The sequence below is a fragment of the Abramis brama genome (genome assembly GCF_963993115.1).
Source record: "Abramis brama genome assembly, chromosome: 3".
NCBI classification, from domain to species: Eukaryota; Metazoa; Chordata; class Actinopteri; order Cypriniformes; family Leuciscidae; genus Abramis; species Abramis brama.
This window is the reverse complement of record NC_139965.1, coordinates 24,035,274-24,062,141: the sequence shown is the minus strand read 5'-3', so window position 1 is coordinate 24,062,141 and position 26,868 is coordinate 24,035,274. Positions and strand designations below refer to the sequence as shown.

The following is a 26,868-nucleotide window of genomic DNA, read 5'->3' as shown; positions in this document are numbered from 1 at the left end:
GCCTACATGATAATGTGACACCAGCTCCTTCAGTTCAGTAGTATTCACACGCTCCGAGGGACTGACTGTGACTGAGTCATTGTGCGCGCGGTGTCTTGAGTGTGAAAGTCATTTGCGTTGCGTTTATCGCTCTTTCACTGGTTTTACATTGCGCTTGTTTTGACATGTAGGCTACTGTCTCACCGGGAACATTACTTCAAAATAACCAGCGACCTTTTACGCGATTTCGCTGACCGTTTTCCGAAAACCAACTGTTTTGTGTAGGCTACGAGAGGCGGAAAGCAAGTGTTCTACGTTTGTGTATGAAAGGTAAGACAATTTCTCTAAATGTTTGCCAATGTGAATTGTGTGTTTTCATACATTCATGATCAGAATCCATTGCTTTTGCTTTTTTACTTGTGAAATGTGTAATTTGTACCTTCGCCGTTATTAAACTGATTAGAAAATATTAACCGAGATGTAGAGTTAGTTGTCACACTTTTTAATTTGTTAAACACCATCAAACCCCTTTACACTATTAATCGCTCTATGTGGGGTATGTTGTCACACTAAGAAAAATAATAACTTCTGATGATAAAAATGTGACAACTTGCCCCGGTTTGATATCTAAAAACAATATATTTTTTTCATTTTAAATCTACCATTATTATATAGCTGACCACTTCTATAATTGATGCTACAGTGTTGTTGTATTGTGTTCACTTGTTTAGAGCTATAGCAAAATATTTCGATATTGAACATTTTAGTTGCAAGGGTTGAATTCACAGTAATTATGTGCTTAAAAGCCTATATGAATGTACTGATAGATAAAATACATTTGTCTTATAAAAAGCTGAGATATAGCCCCTGTGACAGGTATTTCCCGTAATTCTTTTGTATTCAAATAAATGGGCTAGGTTTTATTATTTTCCCCCATGTTTTGCATGTGTTTGCAACAGAAAAAACTCTCAAAATGACCAAATACCAAATAAACCATGTTATTGAGCTTAAAGTAACACATTAACACATCTTAACATGCAATAACCTTTTGACCTGAACCTTAAGATAAACATGCAGTTTTTTCTCATTCGTTTCAACATTTCACGCTCATTGCAGTAATATATGAGACAAGGATCTCCTTGGGGAAATTGGAGCGCAGGTGGAGGAGCAGCACCCGCATATTTACTCCGAGGCTATGAACAAATCAAAGACACACTGAGGCTGTGTGCTTTAGTGAAACCCTCGACAATCCTGTAACCCCCCCAGTCAGTCCGCCTCAATAGAAAGGAATGCTTCCTTTATCTGCCTTCTAAACTGACTGAGAAGATTGAGCCTGTGACTACAAAGATGCTTTTATTATTGTTCTTTAAGAATTGCTGGTATGCCTATTAAATTACAATCAAAGATGTTTTCATTTTAGCTTCTCTTTTTATCGTGTAGTGTATGTTGGTTTTCCTGTCTGAACCATGGTGGTGGTTGAACCATCTGTGCAACTAAACATCAGTGAGTTTTTCGCTGTATTGAAACTTAGCTTCAGTGCATTTGCCACTAAATGATCGAAAGACCTTTGCCCTCAGTCCCTGCTACTTGTCAGTTCAGCTCAGGATGAAGTGAGCTGAAAGGCCTCTCTCTTTTTTTGTCTTGCACTGATGGCACAAAGGAAAAGCACAATAGCTTGACCTAGTTCATCTCAAAGTTCACATTCTTGTTCTGTGCGGGTTGTTAGCTTTGCTAGACGCAACATCAGCCGTGGAAATACTGTAAACGCAAGTCTTCTGTGGTTTATATCTCTCGAGGCTTATATGTAGGACTATGAAACAAGTTCAATAATTTCAAGAGATTTTATCAGAGCAACGACATTCAGGTAGCTGGAAGACTCATGACTTCACAACACAACAAGTTATTAAAATTTCCACAGAGTCATTATAACTAAAAGAGGAAGTGTTATATGAGTGTGCATGGTTTGTGTTTTAATGGCTGTAGAGTGGGAAATAACATAACATAACATAACATAGTAAGGGTGAGAGAATGTTCCAAAAATTCCTTTTATTGCACAGTTTAAAATTGGCAACATGCTCCCTGTATAAATGGACTTCACCAGCTTCCTTTCAGTGGTGCTTGGAGAGAAAAGGGGCATTCTTTGACTGCTGTGAGGTCCACATTGCTGGAACAATGGCAGAGGCAGAGAGGGCCAGAAAGGGCGGAGGCATAGACGCACCCCTTTCAAACATAGCACAGAGGAACTGGGTACTCTCAGTGGTAGTCAATAGGCTGCTCTGTAATAGCCACATTGGGCTGTAATTTTTATACAGTGCATTGCAGACATGTTTGGACAAAGACACACAACATAGCATAAAACTACAATCATTTTTACAGTGTATATGCTCACCGGCCACTTTATTAGGTACACCTTGCTAGTACCGGGTTGGACCCCTTTTGCCTTCTTTTCTTCGTGGCAACAATGTGCTGGAAACGTTCCTCTGAGATTTTGGTCCATATTGACATAGCATCACACAGTTGCTACAGATTTGTCAGCAGCACATATACGTTATGCGCCATATCCCAAAGGTGCTCTTTTGGATTGAGATCTGGTGACTCTGGAGGCCATTTGAGTATAGTGAACACATTTTTTCCAATTTTCCAGTCTTCTTTTGTCCTATTTTGGTGAGCCTCAGTTTTACTGTGTTCACTTGTTTAGAGCTATAGCAAATTATTTTGATATTGAAATTTTCTTCAAGGTTCAACTTGTGCGTTCAGAGATGCTCTTCTGCAAACCTTGGTTGTAAGACTGGTTATTTGAGTTTCTGTTGCCTTTCTATCAGCAGGAACCATTCTCCTCTGACCTCTGCCGCAATCTGGATATTTTTTCTTTTTCTGACTATTCTCTGTGGTTGTGCATGAAAATCCCTGAAGATTGTCAGTTTCTGAATTACTCAAATACTTTCAAATCAAATAAGTCACTTAAATAACCTTTTTTCCCCATTCTGATGCTCAGTTCGAAATTCAGCAGATTGTCTTGACCAGGGCTGCATTCGAAAGCTTAGGCAGCTGACTGGCAATGACTTTGCAGGCAGCGTTTGCACACAATGGTGTCTGCTGAAACTGATTTCGGGCAGTCTTCTGAAGCAACATAAATGTTTAATGATCTACAACAAAATATAGAGAGCTTTGGTGATAACTAAGAGAATATTCAATTACTACAATACTAATTTCTCGCTAGAAATTAGGACTGCATGATTTAGGGGAAAAAATGTAGTTGCAATTTTTCTGGTTAAAATTGCGTTTGCAATTTAAAATGCGATTATTATATGCACCAAAATTATCGTCCGAAAATGGCATTTTCGGTTTTTGGATGAAAGAGAAAAGAGGCCTAAAAATACCATAATATGTTTGCATATATTGAGGAAACATGCTAAGTTCACATACTCGTTTCGTTGAAAAACACTTCTACAGCCAGTTATTTTACTTTGAAATGTGCATTTCCAGACTGGAATGTTTGTTTTTGATTTGGTCTGTGTAATACTGCACATTGCCAACTTGCCAATTTTCATTGTCATTTGCATTTGTTCATGTTGCGTGTGTTCAAAAATGGCAACCTGTGTGAGTGCCGTCCAGTCTGAGGAGCTGGTGGCGGGAGAAACAATGATCTCCGATATTTTGAATTTGGACTGCAGTACCTATTTCGATCATTCTTACAGACTGCACCTTTAAAGGGTAACTAAACCCTAAAACAACTTTTTTTAGTTAATGATCTGTAAGACTTCATTAGTGCTGTTCATTGATTCGAGTACATTTTTTGACATTTGGGTATAAAATGTTTTAATTCTATATTGTCTAAAAACGTCTGAGTGCTGCCATCTTCGGGTTGAACGGTGGCTACTGCAGTTGAATTTTCCTATTGGATGTTGTGGTACTGCGTAACGTAAGCAGATACCAGCTCACCACGCCCTTGCCTACAGAGAGACGCGGGTCTCAGGTGCACGCCCCCCCCCGGGCGATTTTTGCTGTGGTACAAGCTTGCAGGCAATTTTTTCCTCTCTGTAGAAATAGCTTAGAAATCATTGATGCTCGTATGGTCATGGCTCGCATTGTGTGAGAAGAATTACGTGCAGAGCCGAGCATTACGAGCTTCCTGACCTCCCAATAATTTTCAAACATGTTTAAAAATTCATAGGCTGTCCCCTATTGCCAAATCCTACACAACCACATCACATAGGTTAGACCTAGCTATGCATATTGTTATAGCCCAGTAGCTGCAACCCTGTGTATGCGTGCGCATACACTGACACACAAAAATACACTCTTGTTTTTGTTGAAAGGCATTGCTGTGTTGTTCTCTGCTTTTCACCAACCAAATCATTTGCACAATCGTCTTTTTATTAAATTTTTTGTTTTATCCGAAGCTATATCAGCAACATTGAAGGCTCCAGTCTGCATGTTTAGCATGAAAGCAAAGCACATGTGATTGCCGCTGGCTCGTCGTGCAGGACAGTCGTGCCGTGTACTACCAGCTGCTTTGACGTAATTATCAGGTTAACTGACTCGTAACGTATGTAATGGCTCACAACCTCGATTTTGAAATCGAAATCACGATTTCAGCAAGGTTTCCAACTCACACTGTAGTATTTTGCATGCGATGTAAAGCAAAAGCTCACAATCTATGTGTGTCACAGCTCTGCAAGATAGAGAGGACTCAGAACTTCACATACTTTTGAAAATCCAGGTAAGTGTTCTTTTTCCACGAGGGGGTTTGGGCGTCACAACATTTGTTTCCAGGCAGACTGTTAAAGAACGCTACACACACACACATCTCCGGGACATCCTGTAGAATTCCACCAATCAGATCACGACTTCGAAACTCCTGAAGTGTTTCTAGAAAAATGTGCCATATGCATCAGACGTTCAGCCAACGGTCCGTGGGCATGATGTCTGAGGCTGAAACTAGTCCTGGGGTGACAACGGGATTGAGGACTGCAGATGAAGAGGCACCAGGTGGGATGATGGTGAGGAAGACAAGCAGGAACACAAGGAACCAGAGGCTTGATGATCTCTTTGATGTTGCAGTCTTGCTGCCTGGCAGAGGCTCACAGAACCAGAGGCTTGACACCTGGGAATCAGACCTCTCCCACAGTCTAGTGAGGGTCAGTTGCCAGGAAATCTCAGGATTCAGGAACAAGACAAGACACAACACAACAAGATAACAGAGCAAGACAAGAAAGAAGATAATAAATGAAACAAGAGGCAAACTAAAACCTGATGTAAATAACTATGGCTAGATGAATAAAAAAAAGAAATCTAGAAATAACTGGAACTTGCAAACAAATAAAATAATACAAAGAACAACCTTGCAGGAAACTAGATACTGGAGGTGAAAATCTTAAGTAGAAATGAAAAGAGAAAAACAAGACACAGGGGCAAACTAACTTGAACAAGACCAGAGGAAAAAACTAAACAAAATAGCAACAAGGATACACCAGAACTACTCAAATACTCAACTAGAACAAAAGCAAAGATAAAATAGCAGGATCCTCTGAAAAAGGAAACAATACTAAAATTCAAAATCAGTTCATTCGCATTCGGAGATCGACTATTTTTGACTGACAAAATGCCGGCGGACACAGCTACAGTGAGTTGTTCAAAATCTTTCTTTTTAGTAAACTCTGCGCACACAAACAATGTTCTCAATGCTCGAGTTCATGTGTAGAGCCCCTGGTGATACTTCAAGCAAAGTTTCATGTTTTCATGTGTCGAGCCTTCTTAGTGTTTTAAAAATAGCGATTTTTGATGCTATCATATTAGTGCCCCAAGCACTCCCATTCAAAAGGCATTTTGACCGAAAACGAAAATACTGTCAAACTTAAAAGTGCCGTTTCCATTCTAATTATGCTTTTAAACGAAAGTTTGCCTCGGGTAGATTAACAAAAAGACCCTATGTTGCATTTTGGCGAGAGTTACCCTTTAAGAGCAGCTTTACTTCAAAAACAACTTGTTTAACACGAAATACTTATCCTCTAACTTTTTCCACTACATAAATGGGTCACAAGAGAAATATTAAGAAAATAAATTAAGACAGTTATCAGCATATATATGTTGAAGTAGGATTTATCTCTCGTTGTCTTCACTTGCCGAAACTTTCTGTAGTGATAATTGACTGGGGTTTGAGACTTAAGTCTCGCGCAAAGTTTGCACATTGCTTGTATAATATCCACTGACTCACCTTCATGGTGAAAAATGTCCAATATTGCGATGTGACATTTTTCTTTATTGACAAATGATAGACGGTTCATATTTCCCGCGATAACAGGCTATATTAAACAAAATGAGTCAATAAAGTGAAAGGGAAACGTGAAACAAGTAAATTAATGATCAAGTAAATTAATAAAAGAGGTGCCGGTGCAGCCTAGACCCCATATGTAAGCTATAGGCTGGTGGCTTGGAAGACGTGTGTAATATGGTTTATCCATTTTGCAACATGAACTGGAGGTAAGCAACAATTTGCTTAATTGCAGCTGTTTGATAGCTGCAGAACAGATCTCCCTCATTTTGTTTTCTTTCTTGCTGCATTAAAGATGAAATGGTTTAACTGCTGTTTTCGTGCAGGCGCAGTGTGGGAAAAACACTGACTTTAGGGCAATCGGTTCGTAGCTCTGCTTCAAGTGTATGATGTCACACGAGGGGACATGCCAGAAATTCATCCGCCCATCCAATTGTTGGTCAGGAGAGTTTATCGCCTCTTGTTTCCCCCTGTACACTGCAAACAACGCACAACAAAGCTGAAAATCGGCTCTAAAAAAAGAGTTGCACGAGTCATAATTCGGCTCAAAAACGGATGAAAATTGCAGTGTTTGCCTAGCCTCAAGCCAAATCGCGATTTTCGGTTTAATTTTCATGCATCCTTACTGGAAATTACATCAAAAGTGGAAAAAGTTGGTCAAAAACATACATATACACACAAACTGACCACCAACCGCAACTTTCAGATGTCATCTTTATTTTTTAGCTCAACTGTTGAGGAATTGAATGCACAGGATTGTGGGATATCATAGGCAACGAAGGATCCATATAGGCCTAGCCCAGGGTTTCTCAAACTCGGTCCTAGAGGGCCACTGTCCTGCACAGTTTAGCTCCAACCCTGATCAAACACACCTAGCTGTGAGTTTCTAGTGATCCTGAAGACATTGATTAGCTTGCTCAGGTGTGTTTGATCAGGGTTGGAGCTAAACTGTGCAGGACAGTGGCCCTCCAGGACTGAGTTTGAGAAACCCTGGCCTAGCCTATAGCTGTGTCCCAATGTGAAGGCCGCAGATTTCGAAGGATGCAGCCTTCACATTCGGACACAGCTTATATGTTGCTTTCAAAAATCAGTTGAAGGTAGCTCAGTTGACAGGATGTGACAAGATCATTGGATTCTGACGTCTAAATTCGTTGAGTTGCTGTCATGTCATTGGCTGATTAAATATTTGCGTTAACGAGCAGTTGAGAAGATGTGCCTAATATATATAAAAATGACTAATTTTATGCTAAGGTAAAAACCTATTAATTGGTTAATGGTAAGCTCTCTTTTAGCTTGTGGAAAAGCAACCAATCTAGAGAATGTATCTGTTATATATATATATATATATATATATATATATATATATATATATATTACTCCATTATATCATTATATCATATCCATTTTATTTTCATTGCTTTTATTTTTGTCAATTGCTTGATGACACTTGAAAAGTACTTTGAATTGCAATAAATAAAGTGTGCTTGATTGATGTGTGTGCAAGTAGTTTGCATGGCAAGATGTTGTTGAGGCCTGATAGTATCCGGTGGCCAGTGTGGGAGGACAAACTATCAAATTAAATGGCTTACCACCACAAGACATTGTCAGCTGTCTGTTGTGTAGGTTGTTTTTGTTGTCGAAAAGTTTTTTATTCCTTTTCAAAGAGTTTGTCAAAACAGATCACAGTATCCAAAATGTGCAAAATTATGCATTAATATAGACAGCTTGCCCTTAAGCCCTAACCATATTTGTTGCTACAGTGTCAGAATTGTCTCACACATTCCATTACGCTGTATATGCAATGATCAGTTAAACAGATCTGTTGCAGAATTTTGTCAACTCTAAAGTGCACTGACTCGGTATGGCAAAAGGAAGTATACTATACAGTATGTGCACATTTTCTGTTTAGATCTTTTTAGCATTGATTTGTCATTGTTCTCTTGACACAGATGGCAGTCATTTTATGTTATTATCTCTCATCTCTTTTATCTCTCCTACAGTATATGTGCATATATATGCATGCATTTCATAGCAGTTTAGTAGTTCTAGAACACACTATCTCATAATAGTAGCAGCATCAGTGGTAAAGCACATGATGTAGTTTCGTCTTCAGACCAAATCGAGTATCTGCAGATGTTGTGTTTAGCGTAATGCCTGCCACAACAGGTTGACGCATGTTTGCGCTTGAAGTTGGTAAATGCAGGAAAGCCACAGTGGTGTCTGATCTTAACAGTGTGCTACATTCTCTTACAGTTTCATTTCAACTAGTTTGGCTCATATTTTTGAAAGATGTAAAGGTCAACATGCAGAAAAGCAACACGGTAGATGTGCACTATACAAGTGAGAAATAATTAAAGTAGTTGATCCTATGATTGTTATCTACAGGAAGGTTAGACTTAATTGTGAAAACGTCATACTGCCCTGTTAACCCTGTGGTCTTACTCTTAAGCCCATCATCTGGGTTTAAAGTCACTGTGAAATCAAAATGGAAAATTCTTATTTTTTATGGAATATTGCTGTATTTATTATAAATGATTTATTTGTGCACATCATTATTTTTTAAAAGTAATGTGCCCTCTTAATCTTTAATCAAAGTAATTTCCCCTCACTCTTGCAGCATCATCTCTTCTCTGATGACGTGTTTCTCGGCGTGAGGGCGGGACAAACTGTCACTCACATGAGATCACATCAATAGCAAACACAACGATCCAATCAATTCCTGATAGACAAAATCAAGTCCTGTCCTACATGTTTTATTGTTCGAGAATTCGTTTCACTTTCGTCCGTTTCAATCTTAAATGATATTCTGGCATCGTTTTGATGCATACTACTTAATATCCTAATTTACATGAGAGGATGTGAGCAACTTTTTAAACTGCGATACCACAGATTTCTGGTGTCTGTATAGTCTCTCAATGAAGTGAGAAAAAAAACATCAGCATTCTAACACTCAAATTTGGAGAAGTGACTTGTAGATCTGTTGTGTGCCTCAGCGATCCATGCTGACTCATCATTGTCACTTGCACATGTTTTAGCACATTGGGACTGGCAGTGTATTATGATTCATTTTATTGTAGATCTGAGACATGCTCTTTGTCTTGACCATGAGGATTCATGTATTACTACACAAAACGAAACAAAGATTGTGACATAAAGATGGCATCATGTCTGTATGGCCACAATAGTCACTTTGTTGCAAAATAAAGTCTGTTCTCATGGATAAGAGATGGCAGTTGCAGCCAAACATGCATCAGAATGTATTTTTACCCTTGGATGTATGTGTTCTTATTGATAAGAGTCCAGGAATAGATGTGTTACTAGATGGCTGCCTTTTTATCTCACGAATAGTGGAAGAGGAAATCATTTTTTTTCTATACAGATAATGCAGACATGTATCTTTTTCACTAAACTAGGTGGTAAGGGGAAGGAACAGCCAAGATATTGATAACATTATTTCCTTTTCATATGAGATGCCCTTGCGTGGCTCTACTAAGGCACGTCATTGTGCATATTTTCATTTCTCTCTAACTGAGTTCTCTGTTGTTTTTCAGGCATCATCTATGAGCTACAATGAAGCAGAACCCAAAGACTGTAAGAATGTGGATGATCATCTGTCTTTTGTTCAGTTCGTGTCTAGGTAAGTAGACGACCAGCAAGAAAGTGAAATTAAGTTTATTTTTTATGTATAATGATGCATAATAAGAATTGCTGTTAGTATCTTGTTAAATAAATCTATTTTTGCGCACTTGATTAGTGCATAAATGTAATATTTTGGATAGTTTTGCAGATAAAATTTATGTATATCAGTTTTATTTACTTCTCCAGCAACATTTGAGAATGACAGAGACTTTAAGATGTGTGGAATATGGAGCCATGGCAACGCATCCCGAAATCTGAAGTATGATTTGAGAACAGGCTGTGAGAAAATTGAGATTTCAGCAAATGAGAACACACTCTCTGTTCGGGGCAGTATCACCGCGAAGTGCACACAATCTTCATCCATTCACCTAGATTCAAACCCTCTTCAAAATCAAAGTAATTTCTGTGTGTTCTGGGATCCGCTGCTGGACCTGCTGATAGTTGAGGTGAATGGAAAGAATCACATTCTGTGTGAACGAAAAGGCCTTCAAGGATCCTGCTGCACTGACCTCTCACAAGACTACCAGAAAAAGGCCAGTCTGTATGGTATTGTGAATGGCAGCATCCATGGTGATATCTTCAGTAACGATGTAATGGAAATATATACATTTATAGGGGATTCAATCAACTGCAGTAAGAACCTTTAATGTAATATGTTCATTTTTGTCAAAGTTTCAGATATAAAAAAATTACACTGAGTGAGTTTAGCATTTCTTGGTATGTAATTACTTTGGTTTCAGTATATTTCATCTGTTTTCCCACTTATAGAAGAGAAGTTCTGTGATAAGGCAAGTCAGAAGCCCAGAGGAGCAAACATGTAAGCCAATTATCATTTTATTTTAGTTTGGTAGTTTCACTATTACTTTAGAGTGTTATGAACTGATGTGGTCAATCATGCAGATTGCAAGAGGTTATGTTGTGCATGCTTGTAAGAGCGCAATCAGGATGAGCCTAAATATGAGTGAAAAACAGTGGTTGAGCCCCAAACAGGAAGCTAAACACATGCTTACAATGGCTTTCTAACTAATTCCTTTGTGGCATGAACTGCCAAGTGCATCATTGGATTTTTAGTACATTTATCACATCTTCAACTTTTTATTTATTTCATATATTGTGCATGTTCATTTAATATGCTGAGCCATCCTATTAAAATCTTTAAACGAGTATCGTCTTATGCATAGTGCAGAAATGGGTGGATACATTTTGTGTGGTTACAATAATAGGTAAGTATTTACTGTGGTTTGTATTGCAACCATAACACATACACACCCTCCACAATAGAATACTATAAATAAACCTTTTTCTTTGAATGAAAAAGTGAGTGGTGGGATTGTGACTTTGATGCAATTTGGGTTCATATGAATCTGACTTTCTAGAGAGTGCAGACAGAATCTATGCCTTAAATAATACTAGCTCTTGTATCTTTTAATAATCATGCTGAATCACGTGAATATGTAATAATAACTTAGTACACCTAGTACAATAAATAACATTTGTGTATCTGATTCTGTTATAGTGTGATCATGTCTAAATACATGTGTTTGTGCATGTTTGCAGGATAGAGGAAGTAGTGATGAAATCCAATACAATAGGTCGTGTGGATCTACCTTGTGCTCAGGGCACAGTTATTGAGATGGAAGAGGGCTTCAAAGGACTCAATTTAACTCTGCCAGTAAATGACATTCACATTTTTTAAGCAGAGTTCAAATAATCTTTGATTCACAGAAACGTCTTTTTCTTGCATGTGAATAAATATGTTTTGCATTCCAGGCCCCTCGATCTGTAGACCCAAACATGATACCCTCCGTTTATCTTCCCTCTTGTCTGAAATCAACAACAAAGATCAAATCCAAAGTGGTGTGTACTTACTACATGGAACAGAAATTATTTCAGGTATGACAATATTTGTCAAGCAGAAATAAATCATGTGGATCAATGTACAGAATGATACAACAGTATTTGTGATGTATAGAGGGGACCTTCTGATTCAGTTCTTCTGGGTGGCATAGTTGGACTCTCTGTAGAGAACGAAACCATCAAAAACCTCCCAGAGCCTGTCAAAATCCGGTTCCATCACCTTCCCTTACCAGTAAGTATGTTTGAGTTGTTGTTTAGTAGTATTTTTTAAAACTTTTTCAGGTTATACCATGTTTGTTATGGTGATAAAGTGCTATTCATAAGCTTAGCAACAACTGTAGCTCACATCATTTTTGCGCTGAGTAGACTAAGGGTGTGTTCCAAGGTTATAATCGTTAACGAAAACGAACGAAAAAACTAAAACTAGGTGGGAGGTCCGTGTACGTTTTGATAGTTTGTTTTCCAATTTGAAATGAAATAACTACAGATACCGGCGTGAAATGCGGGGCACATGTGGGCCCCACACTATGGGGCCCAGGTGGGGCCCCATCGGGACAGCCCAAAGTGTGGGCTGACTGTGGGCTGGCCCACACTAAGTAGAGTGGGCCCCCATTGGGGCCAGTTGTGGGCCCACAGCAAACCCCTTAGGGACCCGTGTGGGACCACTGTGGGCAGCCCACTGTGGGCCCAAATACCAGCGTGAAATGCGGGGCACATGTGGGCCCCAGGTAGGGCCCCATCGGGACAGCCCAAAGTGTGGGCTGACTGTGGGCTGGCCCACACTAAGTAGAGTGGGCCCCCATTGGGGCCAGTTGTGGGCCCACAGCAAACCCCTTAGGGACCCGTGTGGGACCACTGTGGGCAGCCCACTGTGGGCCCAAATACCAGCGTGAAATGCGGGGCACATGTGGGCCCCAGGTAGGGCCCCATCGGGACAGCCCAAAGTGTGGGCTGACTGTGGGCTGGCCCACACTAAGTAGAGTGGGCCCCCATTGGGACCAGTTGTGGGCCCACAGCAAGCCCACGCTGTGGGCAAAGTGTGGGTATACTGTGGGTACATTGGGTTAAGTGTGGGCATACTGTGGGAACACTGTAAAAAGTGTGGGCATACTGTGGGTACACTGGGAAAAGTGTGGACAATGCAAAGATGTATTGTAATATACCTGTGGCCTTAACAAACAACAAGATTAGTTTGGTTGTACTTTGCATTTGCCACAATACATGCAAAATAATTGCACTTGTTGAAAGTTGAAGTAGTACATTATAAGTTATATGTTTCAAATAATTTCATGTATTCACAGTCATGTAAAATATATATATATATATATACACAATACATTACCGTTCAAAAGTTTGGGGTCAGTAATTTTTTTTAAATACTTTTGAAAGAAATCCCTTCATCTCATCAAAGCTGCATTTATTTAATAAATACATTAAAAAGAGTAATATTCAGAAATATTGTTGCAACTTAAAATAACTGTTTTCTGTTTTAATCTATTTTACAAAGTAATTATTCCTGGGATGTTAAAAATTTATGTTAATAATTTATTACAGTAGCCAGCATCCAGTCGTCAGCATGTAAATCGTGGAAAAAAAAATCAGGAACGTTTGAACAGAACTGTCAAAAGAGCAGCATTTATTTTAAATAGATTTTGAGTCTTTTGTCTTCAGAGTCCTCAAGTCTTCTGGTTCTTCTGCTCCTTCCACCATCCCAGTCTCTTGCATTATGATTTAACAGGATCAGGATCAACCCCTTCGGATGCTGCGGCCTGGCTGTTTTTTGTGTCAGTTTTTTCTCTAAAGTGAGAAAAAAACAACAACAATTGAAATGTTAACATACATTTTTTTACAAAAAAACAAAAACAAGGGTTGTTCCAAGTGTAATTTATATATGACTGGAGAAACCTGAGAATAATTTGAGTTCCGGAAAAATAGTTACAGGTGTTTATTATTATTAAAAACAAATTTAAGCGGTGTTGTTGAAAGAGAAACATACAGAGAGTGAACCAATTGAGGGCATGATGAAATAAGAGCATGAGAACAGTTTACTAAAATTATCAACACAACGTAAAGAATAATTTTTTCAACTTGTACTCACACTCATGTCATTCCAAACCTGCATGATTTCTTCTGTGGAAGATGATATTTTGAAAAATGACTCAAAAAGTCAATGGGATCCAATGGGATTTTCATTGTATGAACAAAACAGATTAAACATAATTCGAAATATCTTCTTTTGCATTCCACAGAAAAAAGTAAATAATACATGTTTGGAACAACATGAAGAACAATCCTTTTAATGTCTTTATCAATAAATCATTGATAGATTTAACTTGCAACCTGAATATGTTATTTTTATTTAAAAAAATAGAGGGAATGTGTCTGACGGTCAAACGAGTACTTACACAGAAAAAGAGTGACCTGTGCCTTGACACACATCACAATTAAGGAAAAAAGAGAGAAGACAACTGAATATTAGTCAAATATTACATAAATCTATACAAATAAAAATTATTATTTTTTCATCAGTGATTATTGACTAATTAATAGTCAATTAACCAGGACTTCTGGTCCTCGAAGTGCACTGTCTTGCAGTTTATGTCCAGACCTGATCAATCTCACTTGCTCTTTTAACCAAAAGAGCTTGATTAGCTTGTCCAGGCGTGCTGGACCAGGGTTGGTGCTAAAGTCTGCAGGACAGTGGTCCTCAAGGGCCAGAGCTGAGGTCCCCTGCAAAATGTTCTGAACATGACTAGATCGATCACTTACAGCAGTGGTGTCCAGTCCTGGTCATGGAGGAGTTTAGCTCCAGCCTGTCTGTAGTGTCTGCTGATCCTGAAGACCTCGATCAACTGGTTCAGGTCTGCTTAACTGGGGTTGGAGCTCAATTCTGCAATCAGGATTAGACTGCAATAAATACTGAAAAGAGAGAGGACAAACAACATTTCAAATACAGTATTTAATGTTGATCTTAACTTTAAGATTAATAAATGCTGTAGAAGTAATTGTTCACTAATTGTTGGTTCATGTTAACTAAAGCTAACAAAATGAAACCTTATTATAAAGTGTTACCATTTATTAATAATGAGAGAGTTGGCCATACGAGTATAAAATTAATTAATAGGAATCTTAAACTGGTTCAAACTAGGCTACTGTATTGTATATTCATGTTAATACTAGGCACAAATGTCATTATAGCACTCCTTTCATTTGCCCTCCAGGTGGGCGTTCCTATAATGGTGTGAGTCATGTGACGTCACGTGAAATCACTGAATTAACCGTCCAGTGAATATTTTTAAGTTAAATAAATTAGTTTACTTTCATTCACACATTTGGAAATTGCCAGCAAAACCTTTACAATACTATCAAAATCTCTCATATACATACAATGTGATTAAAAGCCTAAATTACAGCACAAGTTAACTTGCCTCTAGCTAGTAACAGTTAGCTGCTAACGTTACTGTCAACTTAACGGATGAGATGCTAGCGGACTTTTCCTGAAGACACTAAATCATTTCTATAAAGTAAATATTCAACGGAAGCGTGTCATTTACATGAAAGAATGTGTCAGAAGCATTTGTATGTACTATTTGTGTAAGTTTGGGGACTAAACTTACCTGAAAGTAGTGAAAACAACAGTGAGAGACGGAGTTACTGCTTGTGTCAGTTGAGCTGTCGTCCCGTTTCCATGGTAACGGCCTCCGCTCCAGTTCAAATGCGGCTCGAATGTTCAGCGCGAGCGCCCATTAAAACACGTAAAAGTCACGCAGCATTTACATAAACAGAATTGATGGAGGGAATTATTTGATAATCAGATAAAATATCTTGAAAATTTTGTTTTGTTCCATTTGTTCCTATTTTAATAAAACCTGTTTAATTATAACCTCAGTGAGATCATTTATGCAACATAATAACTTAAAAATATCCATTAGGGAACGTTCTCTATAAGTTATTTTTAGGTTATTTAAAAGTAACCACCCAGCAACGTTCTGGGAACATTATTTTATGGTTACATAAAAATAAAACCAAAAAAGAATGTTCCCCTAACGTTAGTATTTGGTTCCCAAAAAAAAATAAACAAACGGGAACCAAAAACTAACGTTAGGGGAATGTTCTGTGTTAACTGGGTGGTCTGTCTGACTTTATCAGTCTGTCTGGGAACAGCTGCAACAAGCAAACAGGTAAAGATAGTACTCGTCTTGCTATCTTGTTGACTGTGTGCAGTTTTAGTTAAGTATGGGATTGACTGTTGAATGAAATAACATTTATGACATTTTACAGGATCGTTAAAATAGTTTGATTAACCCTGAGCTTCTAATCTTAAAGCAATGATTTAACTGTACTGTTATGGTGGGTTGCCCACAGTAAACCCTCATGGTGGCCCCACAGTGAAAAACAGCTATGGGCCCTGGATGGGCTAACCCACTGGGGGCCTGTGTGGGTTTTCTGTGGGCAGTCCCACAGTGGGTTGCCCACAGTAAATCGTAATGGGGGCCCAAATGGGTAAAACTGCTATGGGCCCCGCATGGGCTAACCCACTGGGGGCCTGTGTGGGTTTTCTGTGGGAAGTCCCACAGTGGGTTGCCCACAGTAAATCCTAATGGGGGCCCAAATGGGCAAAACTGCTATGGGCCCCACATGGGCTAACCCACTGGGGGCCCGTGTGGGTTTTCTGTGGGCAGTCCCACAGTGGGCTTGCCCACAGAAAGCCCACATGGGGCCCGAAAGGGTTTGCCCTTGCCCACACTGTCCCACAGAAAACCCACACTTACCCACAGTGGGCCCACACTGGCATGTGGGCAGGTCCGGGCTTTCTTCTGTGCAACTTTACGCGTTTCACAGAAATCTTTACATCAGAAATATTAATTATTAGTCTGCCACCAGCCTGTTTTATTTAGCTGTGTGTGGTGAAGCTGCGCTTGACAGCGCCGAGTGGGAGAAACTCACTGACCAATGTTCAGTCAGCAGTCAGAACTTTTCTTTTAGACGCTCCGTTTTGCCACGGGATGCTGATTGCAAATACTGTAATGCCAATCGGCTGAGGGTGGGTACCGATGATGGTGAAATACATTTTTACTGAAACTGTAATCATATCCGCGACCCGTGAGAATGAGACAGATGATTGACAGGACGATAGCGGAGGCAATTAAAGGCGCAAGATAACTTCTGTTAACAACAACATAAATAAAAAAGTGTTTAATATAAGTGACTTTGTCTTTGTTTTATTGTTTTTGTTGTTTTTAGTCAAATAATTGTGAACCACAAACTGAGCCTTCGTTTTAAAGGGCAATTTCCAAATATATTTTATTTATTTGTTATAATATGGGTATTTTATAATACAGCATAAATAAAAACAAGCACACGTAATATGTATGCCTATAGGCTAAACACCACAGTTTTTTGGTTTTGTTTGTGTGAACTTTTATCCCCAACCATATTTCTTCATGGGCTCCACGCCAGGGGTCACGCTCAGCACCCCTATACTTCCCATGGTAATTAACAGTATGCTGACCCAGTTTATATGTAAAATCTTTGGTATGTGTAATCTATATGTAATATCTAAATACACTTCACAGTGTGATGGAAATAAACTTTTCTTAAAGCGTCTTGTATATCACCACAGATTTATTGGCACCCTTCTATCTGTGTTGTACTGTATACTGTAATAGACAATTGTCCTGCAGAATGAGCTGAAAACGTGCTGTCAATTTCCACCAAGAAGAGTTCCAAAATGCTTTGAAAATTGTAATTGATCCTGTTTGAGTTCATGCTTAATAGTTTGCCTTACTGTTCTCTGAATTTACACAAAGTAGTTATTAGTAAAAATGGGGGAAACTGGATCAAGTTCCTGTGGATTCAATGAATGTTCTTGATGGCATGCATTGTTTCTCGTTTTTATTGTTTGATTATACAGCCAGGACTGAACTTTCATTTGGGTTCCACCAGTAAGTGATTCTGCCTTTATATGTGTATATATATATATATATATATATATATATATATATATATATATATATATTTTTTTTTTTTAATGGTATAATTATGTAATCTGCTTATTGTGAGCCTAAATGAGTAAATTGTCAAGTCAAGTATAATTGTATAGCGCTTTTCACAATACAGATTGTATCAAAGCAGCTTCACAGTATTAAATTAAAATAATACAACAAGGTTTGTTTCTAATGGAATTTATTGATTGATAAAATTAAAATTAAATATCCCCAAAATATCCCCAACTGAGCAAGCCAAAGGCAACAGTGGCAAGGAACCGAAAAACTCCATCAAGTGACCTAATGGTGTCCTAAAACTCCATCAGGTGACCTAATGGAGAAAAAAAAAAACCTTGGGAGAACCCAGGCTCAGTCGGGGGCCAGTTCTCCTCTGGCGTTTATGAACTAGAGACCGGATTTAACTAAGATTAAAAATATTATATGAATGCCTGGCTGAAGAGATGCGTATTTAATCTAGTTTTAAACTGGGAGAGCGAATCTGAGCAACGAACAGTATCAGGAAGGCTATTCCAGAGTTTTGGAGCTAAATGTGAAAATGCTCTCCCTCCTTTGGTTGATCTGGATAAGTTATGACCAAAAGCCTCGAATTTATTGATCTTAAAGAGCGCGATGGATTATAGGGCGATAGAAGATCCGTTAAATAGACTGGAGCTAAGCCGTTTAGGGCTTTATAAGTCAGTAGCAGTACCTTGTAGTTAATACGGGACTTTATAGGTAACCAATGTAGTGATGATAAAAGCGGTGTTATATGATCATATTTTCTTGAGTAAGAACAGCGGCTGCATTTTGGACTAACTGTAGCTTGTTTATTGAGGATGCAGGACAACCAGCTAATAAAGCATTACAGTAATCTAGTCTCGAGGTCATGAATGCATGAACTAACTTTTCTGCATCAGAAACTGAGTGATCTGATGGGGATAAAATTGGTATTTAATCATTATCAGGCTGACTTGCCACCAACTACTGGTGTTTTTTTTATATTTTGAAAGTAGTGTTTCATGTTGTCACTTCACATTTAATAGCCTCTTAGAATGAAATTGCTATGCAAATTCACAGTGCCTCCTTTGAGCTGCATTAGACAGTGTGTAATGTAAATCTAAATGCAGGGTCAGATGCTGCTTCTGTGCCACCTATACTGCAAAGCTGGGTGTTTGTTCATACAGAGTTAATCAGACAGCCTAAAGCCTCTTACGTTGTTAATTTAAATTTCAAAAAACAATTTGACATTTGCTCGCAATGTTTTTCTTACAAAAAACCTCATCATTCTGCAGGACAATTGTCTATTACAGTATACAGTACAACACAGATAGAAGGGTGCCAATAAATCTGTGGTGATATACAAGACGCTTTAAGAAAAGTTTATTTCCATCACACTGTGAAGTGTTTTTAGATATTACATATAGATTACACATACCAAAGATTTTACATATAAACTGGGTCAGCATACTGTTAATTACCATGGGAAGTATAGGGGTGCTGAGCGTGACCCCTGGCGTGGAGCCCATGAAGAAATATGGTTGGGGATAAAAGTTCACACAAACAAAACCAAAAAACTGTGGTGTTTAGCCTATAGGCATACATATTACGTGTGCTTGTTTTTATTTATGCTGTATTATAAAATACCCATATTATAACAAATAAATAAAATATATTTGGAAATTGCCCTTTAAAACGAAGGCTCAGTTTGTGGTTCACAATTATTTGACTAAAAACAACAAAAACAATAAAACAAAGACAAAGTCACTTATATTAAACACTTTTTTATTTATGTTGTTGTTAACAGAAGTTATCTTGCGCCTTTAATTGCCTCCGCTATCGTCCTGTCAATCCTCTGTCTCATTCTCACGGGTCGCGGATATGATTACAGTTTCAGTAAAAATGTATTTCACCATCATCGGTACCCACCCTCAGCCGATTGGCATTACAGTATTTGCAATCAGCATCCCGTGGCAAAACGGAGCGTCTAAAAGAAAAGTTCTGACTGCTGACTGAACATTGGTCAGTGAGTTTCTCCCACTCGGCGCTGTCAAGCGCAGCTTCACCACACACAGCTAAATAAAACAGGCTGGTGGCAGACTAATAATTAATATTTCTGATGTAAAGATTTCTGTGAAACGCGTAAAGTTGCACAGAAGAAAGCCCGGACCTGCCCTGTACAGTTTAAGAATCTGTAGCCATAGTAAAGGACTATTATTTTGTTGAACAGACCCTGACCTGAGCGACAACTGATGACGTCACATGCTCAGATTTGCTTGACCAATCGGCGGAAGGGGGCGTGTCAGGCCGCCCACATGTGGAAAACGAATTTTGAAGTCATTTATTCGTTTTTTGCCTGTGAACTAAAAAACGAAAAATCAAGCCGAAATCTCGTTTTTTCGTTTTTTTGAAAAAACGAAAAAACGAATAAAGGGGCCGTTTTCTCGTTTCTGCTTATTTCATTTCAAATTGGAAAACAAACTATCAAAACGTACACGGACCGTGGGAAAAAACATTGTCGTTAACTGAAATAAAAATAAAAACGAGGCATTACAAAAAAACGATAACTAACTAAAACTGTAATATGTGTTTTTATGAAAACTAACTAAAATAAAATAAAATTATAGATTAAATGTCCTTAGTTTTCGTCTTTGTCAAGGTCTTTCATTTTTTAACGCTATTTAAAACACGCAGCGTATTCGTTCAGCTGCATTTCCTTTCCCTGCGCTCCCTCCTCTCTCTGTCACTCATGCGTCTCTCACATGCGCGCGCGCACACACACACACACAGCCCCTCCCCTCCGTGCACACCGCGTCTCCATGAGAACGAGTGTTCGTTCGACGTTGAAAGCAAGTTCGCGAAAGGTTGGTATCTCTATCTCGTGAACACCTTTACACAATCACACATTAAAAAGTGGTATAAAAATATTTTAAATTTTGAATATAATTTTGTCAGTGTGTTAATGTCGACCCGAGAAGCGATTGCGCCTTCTTTAGAAAGTTAACTAGTCGCAAGTTTGAGGTAAAATGCACTTTTTGGTTGTGGTTGTCGATGTCAAAACACTAAGTTATATAAGCTGTGATTCAAATATTAAATAATGTTATGTCATTTTTTTTTTACTTTTACACTGAATGTTTGCTGCTTCAATCCAGATGAGTAGGCTATTGACTATATAGAGTAAATTTAGTATAGGGTGTGGAAATTGTACAGCTGTGGTATTTCTATAGGGTGTGAATTCTGTATAGAATTGTTGGTACTGCGTGTGGATTTTGTAAGAGGTAAAGGAATTTCAATGGGGTGTGAATTTTTTTATAATATTGTATGATGTTTTTGTTAAGTTATTATTACACAATACTTTTTCTGACCTTTTTGAATCTTGCCCCTGACAAATAACCCAAATTACAAAAAAAGACTAAAACTAACACTAAAACTAATAAAAACTAAACTAAAACTAAGCATTTTCAAAAAATAAAAACTAAACTAAACTAGCAAACCCACTTTAAAAACTAATTAAAACTAAACTGAATTTGAAAACAAAAAGTCAAAACGAAATAAAAATAAAAACTAATGAAAAATGCAAAACTATAATAACCCTGGTGTGTTCACACTTGGTTAGATTAAGACACTCTGGTGTAATTGCTCTGACAGTGTGGTTTATTATTTGAATAAGATATCCTCTTCCTATCCTCTTCTGTTTCATTCCACAGGCTAACTGTTCTGGAAGTTGTGTTTGGGACACAAGAAAAGGTGTGTTCAAGTCTTCATGTTCATAGACACATCATCAATCAGTATTTGACATCAAGTAAATGTTAGCAGTTACTGATTGTTCTACTGATGTCTTTTTCTGCAGACAATGAAGTGAATTGGAGATACGACGGTTGTAATACGATTAAAATCAATGAAAGAGAGACAGAATGTCACTGTGATCACCTTACATACTTCGCTATTCTTGTGGTGAGTAGTGCTTTTACTCATTGCTGTTAATATTTTACACTGAGAGTCAGACATTATGAATAAAAGGTATTTCTTTCATTCTTGGGAATTTGCATAGCCAATGGGAGAGCGTGTTAACGGATTACACACAGAAATGCAATAATACATACTTTACCATGTCTATTTTTCTTCAATGCTTTAGCAAGTGGAACAGAGGCCTACAGTTCGCCATCTAAAGGCTCTAACGTTCATTACCGCTGTGTGCTGTGCCATGTCTTTAGTTAGCTGTTTGGTTCTCTTCTATTGGCTCTGTAAACACAGGTAATTATGATTTCATTGACTTGGAATTTATTACACTTTTATTTCACTATCACAAATTTTCTTTCTTTAAAAAAAAAAAAAAAAAAGCTTGTTTAGTGAAACAAAATCTATTTTGAATCTCACCCCCATTGTTTTTGTCTCTACATTCCAGAAAAGTGAATAAAAACCAGTCCTCACTGGTGCACCGTGGGCTGGTGGTGGCAATATTTCTTCTGTGCTTGTTCTTCATCCTTACCGGTACAATAGCCAATGTTGGAAATGATAGAGTTTGTGAGATAACAGGAACTCTTCTGCATTACTCGCTACTCAGCACACTCTGCTGGATGGCTATGGAAGTGTTTCACACATTCTTGTTAGTCCACAAGGTGTTCAGCTCAACACCTCCATGGGTCTTTTACTTGGGGGGATTTGGTGAGTATAAACATACATTTATTTATTTATTTTAAAACAAGCAGAAATTGCATTTTCACCTGTTTTTTTAAGAATATATATATATATATATTTAGATATATATAAAAAATGTTTTCCAATTATAGGTCTCCCAGCTCTGCCAGTTGGGATACTGCTCTTAATAGGGGATATTTATGGCATAAGGGATATAGTACCAAGTGAAAATATTACCGGTCCTTACCACATGTAAGAAGAGATATTTACTACTTAGATGTGACCCTGCATTCAGTATTCAAGAATTAAAATAATCTTTGCTCTGCTTATCCAGGTGCTGGATGTTGAATTCTGAAAAAAGCATACTGGCCCATTACATCATTAATGTTGGCTTACTGGCTGTTGTGGTGAGCTCTGGTACAGTCATGCTTTTCCTTGTGGTGAAGGAGATCCGCAATCGACCCGATTGGAAGAAGACTCATGTGGCTTTTCTCAGTATCTGGGGTCTCACCTGTCTGTTTGGCACAACATGGGGCCTCGGTTTCCTCAGTTTTGGCCCTCTCTCAGAGGTCACCCTCTTCCTCTTCTGTATTATCAATTCCTTACAAGGTAAGCTTTTTCTTGAATGCTCTATCACAAAATACACAAGCTCAAATAATTGCTAGGCTATTGTGTCATTTGAAGTTGAGTTCCTGTGGTGGCATATAAAAATAAAACAGCCCTCGAACTTGTTTCCTTTTGTTATCATTACTTAAGAAATCTTGCTTTTAACTCATTAGCTTCCATTCTGTTATGAAAAAAATTGCATGATAATATCCAATTCCCATGTGTCCTAACAGGATTTTTTCTAATGCTGCGATACTATGCTCTTGAGCGGATAAAAAAGAAAGATGACTCCAGTTCGGATGGGAGCAGTTCTGGATTTTCAAGACAGCATATGCTACATACTCATGAAAATAGTTAAAAGTTTGATGATGCTCAAACAGTGTCTTTCTGAAATTGCCAAATTTCTTAAATTTCTCAAGTTTTTACTATGAAAAAGTATCCACAAAGGGCATTTAAAGATACTCTCTTATCCTGCTGGTCAGGAAGTTGAAAGTTCCTCAGATGACATTGAGTCACAGAGCATTGGGTAATTGAGCATAAATGCTTCACCTGTCATAAGCTGTATTATTTCTGTATTCATATTCTTAATACGAGTTTGATAGTTTGTTTCATTTTCTCAAGTGAACCTTGCACTTTAGCTATTTTTTATTTTTTTTTACTACTGTGTAAAACTGCTGTATTTATAGTGATATAATGAGTTCTTGCAAATCACTTTTAGCAATAAATAAAAAATAATTTAATTTTGTCGTCAAAAAGTAGTGAGTTGTGTGAGATGAGTTAGGGTGTTTGTGCAAGTGTTTAAACTGCCAAAAAAGTGCATTCCTCAATTGTGTATTTTTAGAATCAAGGTAAACAAGCTCGGCAAACTCTGTATTTTGTTTAGTTTTGATAAAACATAAGTTGCACTTTTGTTTATTCTTTAGAGTCTTGTAATGAAGCAAAGTAAAGCACAAACTTTACATTTTAGTTTATATTGTTTTATGTATTTGTAATTTTTTATGTGTATTTCTGTTGGAATATAATAATATGTAATACATAATATCAATATTTTTGGTGTTTGGTGATTTTTCTTTTACTTTTTTTTAATTGGACACATTTTATTGGACCATACCAAGGGGGAACCATATTACTATATTAATTAAAAAATATAAAAAAACTAATATTAAAGGGATAGGTCTCCCAAAAATGTTTGGGTGTTTGATGTTGTTCCAAACCTGTATGAGTTTCTTTCATCTGCTGAACACAAAATAAGATATTTTAAAGAATATGGGTAACCAAACAGTTGATGGACCCCATTGACTTCCATCAACTATTTTGAGGGTGAGTAAATTATAACAGAATTTACATTTTTGGGTGAACTAACCATTTGATAAAACTAAGTGATTATTAAAAAAGGATCTTTATAACTACATTAAGGTTGTATATAGCAATTTCAAAATAAAATAGCAACTTTAAAATAAAGTCAATGGGGTACATCAACTGTTTGGTAATGTAAAATAAAGTTATTTAAATTTATTTTACATTACATTTTGAAACATTTCTGTTGAAAAAAAAAAAAGATTTGTACAATATCCTGTTGTAAGCAATTGTATTATCCAAGCACAAATAAGATGGATGAAAATGTGTCTCACATTACCAATTGCACTGTCCCAATTTACCTGAAAATGAAAATGAGTTCTTATCATTTTTAATCTTTGTATATTTAAACAAATATATATATATTGCTTCAAAAACCATAGTTGGAGATACAAGAGACCTTGAGCATTTATTTAAAGAATGAATAGCCTAGCGTAGTAGGTAGAATAATTCGGTCCAGATGGGTGACCTCTGGTGGCTGGTGTTTGGAGCTCATCTTTAAAAAAAGATGCTTTTTTTTTTTTTTGCCTGTTCTTCTATGTAAAAATCCTCAATTTTTAATTGGATAGAGACTCTTTGTGAAAAATACATATTTTTTATTCACATCACAGATACTTACTGGGATTTGGATCTGGGCTTTGCTGTGGGTTGTGATGTATGTTCCAGGTGACTTTGGTTTGGAAGACAAACCATCATTCAAGTCCCAATGCTATTGTGGATTTCATAATTTTCCACCAGTAGATTTCTGTATTTACCTCCGTTCATTATTCATATCATGAGTTTTCCAGTCATCTTAACAAATAAAATATAACTGAAGGATCCAATACCACATTTTACAACAACCTGAATTCATTTTATTTGCCATGGAAAGTTGCATTTACAAAGAATTTGCCTTTCTCCAAAAACAAGTAGATGTATATAATACGGCAAGACATTACATAGAATGCACAATCTATATTTAAACAATACACAATATGTTCATAGCAATGACTATACATGAAAAACAATACAGTCCACCCTTATGTGTTACTATTATTTTCATAGTCATGGTTTCATTATGACGTCACATTAGGATTGTAAACTTAAACTTAATGAGTATTAAAGACTCACTAACACTGAGTCTTTGATCCAGCGTACATTTATTGCATTGGAAATGTTCGTATATATCTTTACGCTGTATTTTTGAATAACTTTTTAAAAATTCTTTGATGAACTGCTTTAATGTTCTATTGTCTTTGGTGGACAGGGAATGTAAGCCAGTGTTGCATTCTGAAGTCCAAAATGATGTTACACAATGAGCATTGCGATAAAGTTCCCCTTTGTTCAGCTTGATTTTCATCTAAACTCATTGTCTATGACTTCTTCACTGAGTTGCAGCTCTTCCATGGAAAGTTACGTAAAAGTGGTTTTACTGACTTTTTACTTACAATTATGTGAGATTCGAGTAATCACTGACACATTTGCACTGGATCACTGACATGAATTTACAAGAAATGTATCAGAGAAGACAAAAAAAGTATAGGATGCAATTACTAGATGCATAACGTGTCACTTAATATGCAAATTATTTAAAATATATACAATTAAAGCAGTAAAGACATTTGTTTAATGTGTTACTTTATTGAGTCATTTGTTCTTTTTTTGTCAATAAATATGACATGGCACAAAGACAAGAACAATTCCATCAAATAACATGGAAATGTAGACATTAATTGCATTTCTAGTGAATGTAATTCCTTTCATCATTTTTTTTTTTTTTTTTTTTTTTTTTTTTAGAAAACATTCCAATTCAGGTAATGATAAATTTTAATCATATTTGGATAAAAAGGTAATGTATTGACTAGTTTTATTGGATAGGTTACTACAGTTAAACAATGTTAATCAGTGTCTTTTTGCCTCTGTTATCTAATCTATTGTGGCTATAATTTCTAAGCACAGAAACTAACTAAAACTTTTTTGTGTAATGCAAAAGAACGGTTCAATAAAATATCAATATAGCTACTGTAGCTAGTGATTTAAATTGATAAGTTTTTTTCTTCTTCTGAGATAACAGAGCATGAAAGTGATAAACCAATAAATGACTCATTCCACTTTCTTTTGTTAGTTCAGTCACTTTGGACATCCCCTTCTCTGTAAGATGGAAATATCACTTCCCATTCACTTGTCACGCTGAACAAAGATCAGCAAATGGTGTAAGACTTAATTATAAACTTTAGCTTTGAAAAAAAAAAAAAAAAAAAACCCTGAATGTGTGACTCACCTCTTTTTGCAATTTCGGCAGACATCTGAGAAAAAGAGGAATTATTTTCTTTTTTCTTTTTTCTTTTTCTTTTTCTTCAGTGATTCAGTGGAGTCACTGTCTCACTGATGAGCTCAATTCCAGATAGCTGTTACAGCCTCTGTTATATAGAGAGACAATTCAGACATGAACAATACAAAGATGTCAATAAATGTTGAGAGGTTAATAATTAATAGCATAACTGTCTGTAGGCTATGTATTTCCACTCCATGTTATTGTCTTCCACTTGTGACTAT

At 37.2% G+C, this 26,868-nt stretch overlaps 1 protein-coding gene and 1 long non-coding RNA gene across 2 annotated transcripts; one reads left to right on the top strand and one right to left on the bottom strand.

Annotated features, from left to right (window-relative positions):
- The first annotated feature begins 46 nt into the window (after positions 1-46).
- Positions 47-24,024, top strand: LOC311079461 (adhesion G-protein coupled receptor G5-like). The gene is made up of 14 exons (XM_084108911.1): positions 47-309; positions 9,805-9,890; positions 10,079-10,525; positions 10,661-10,709; positions 11,450-11,564; positions 11,663-11,785; positions 11,865-11,981; positions 21,441-21,480; positions 21,584-21,687; positions 21,869-21,987; positions 22,139-22,398; positions 22,524-22,623; positions 22,706-22,980; positions 23,211-24,024. Exons 2-14 carry the CDS (start codon positions 9,824-9,826, stop codon positions 23,333-23,335), a joined length of 1,941 nt encoding a protein of 646 aa, XP_083965037.1. The 5' UTR covers positions 47-309; positions 9,805-9,823; the 3' UTR covers positions 23,336-24,024.
- On the bottom strand, positions 13,406-14,658 carry LOC311079462. The gene is made up of 3 exons (XR_014605408.1): positions 14,519-14,658; positions 14,155-14,176; positions 13,406-13,546 (listed from the first exon to the last, which is right to left on the bottom strand). It is a non-coding gene; the product is annotated as an uncharacterized lncRNA (long non-coding RNA).
- Positions 24,025-26,868: the final 2,844 nt, after the last annotated feature.

Bases quoted from the DNA above. Each gene is read 5' to 3' on its own strand.
- LOC311079461 (XM_084108911.1), top strand. From the start codon at position 9,824: ATGAAGCAGAACCCAAAGACTGTAAGAATGTGGATGATCATCTGTCTT. The intron at 10,710-11,449 runs GTAAGCCAATTA...GCATGTTTGCAG, and splicing joins AAGCCCAGAGGAGCAAACAT to GATAGAGGAAGTAGTGATGA. The intron at 22,624-22,705 runs GTAAGAAGAGAT...CTGCTTATCCAG, and splicing joins ATTACCGGTCCTTACCACAT to GTGCTGGATGTTGAATTCTG.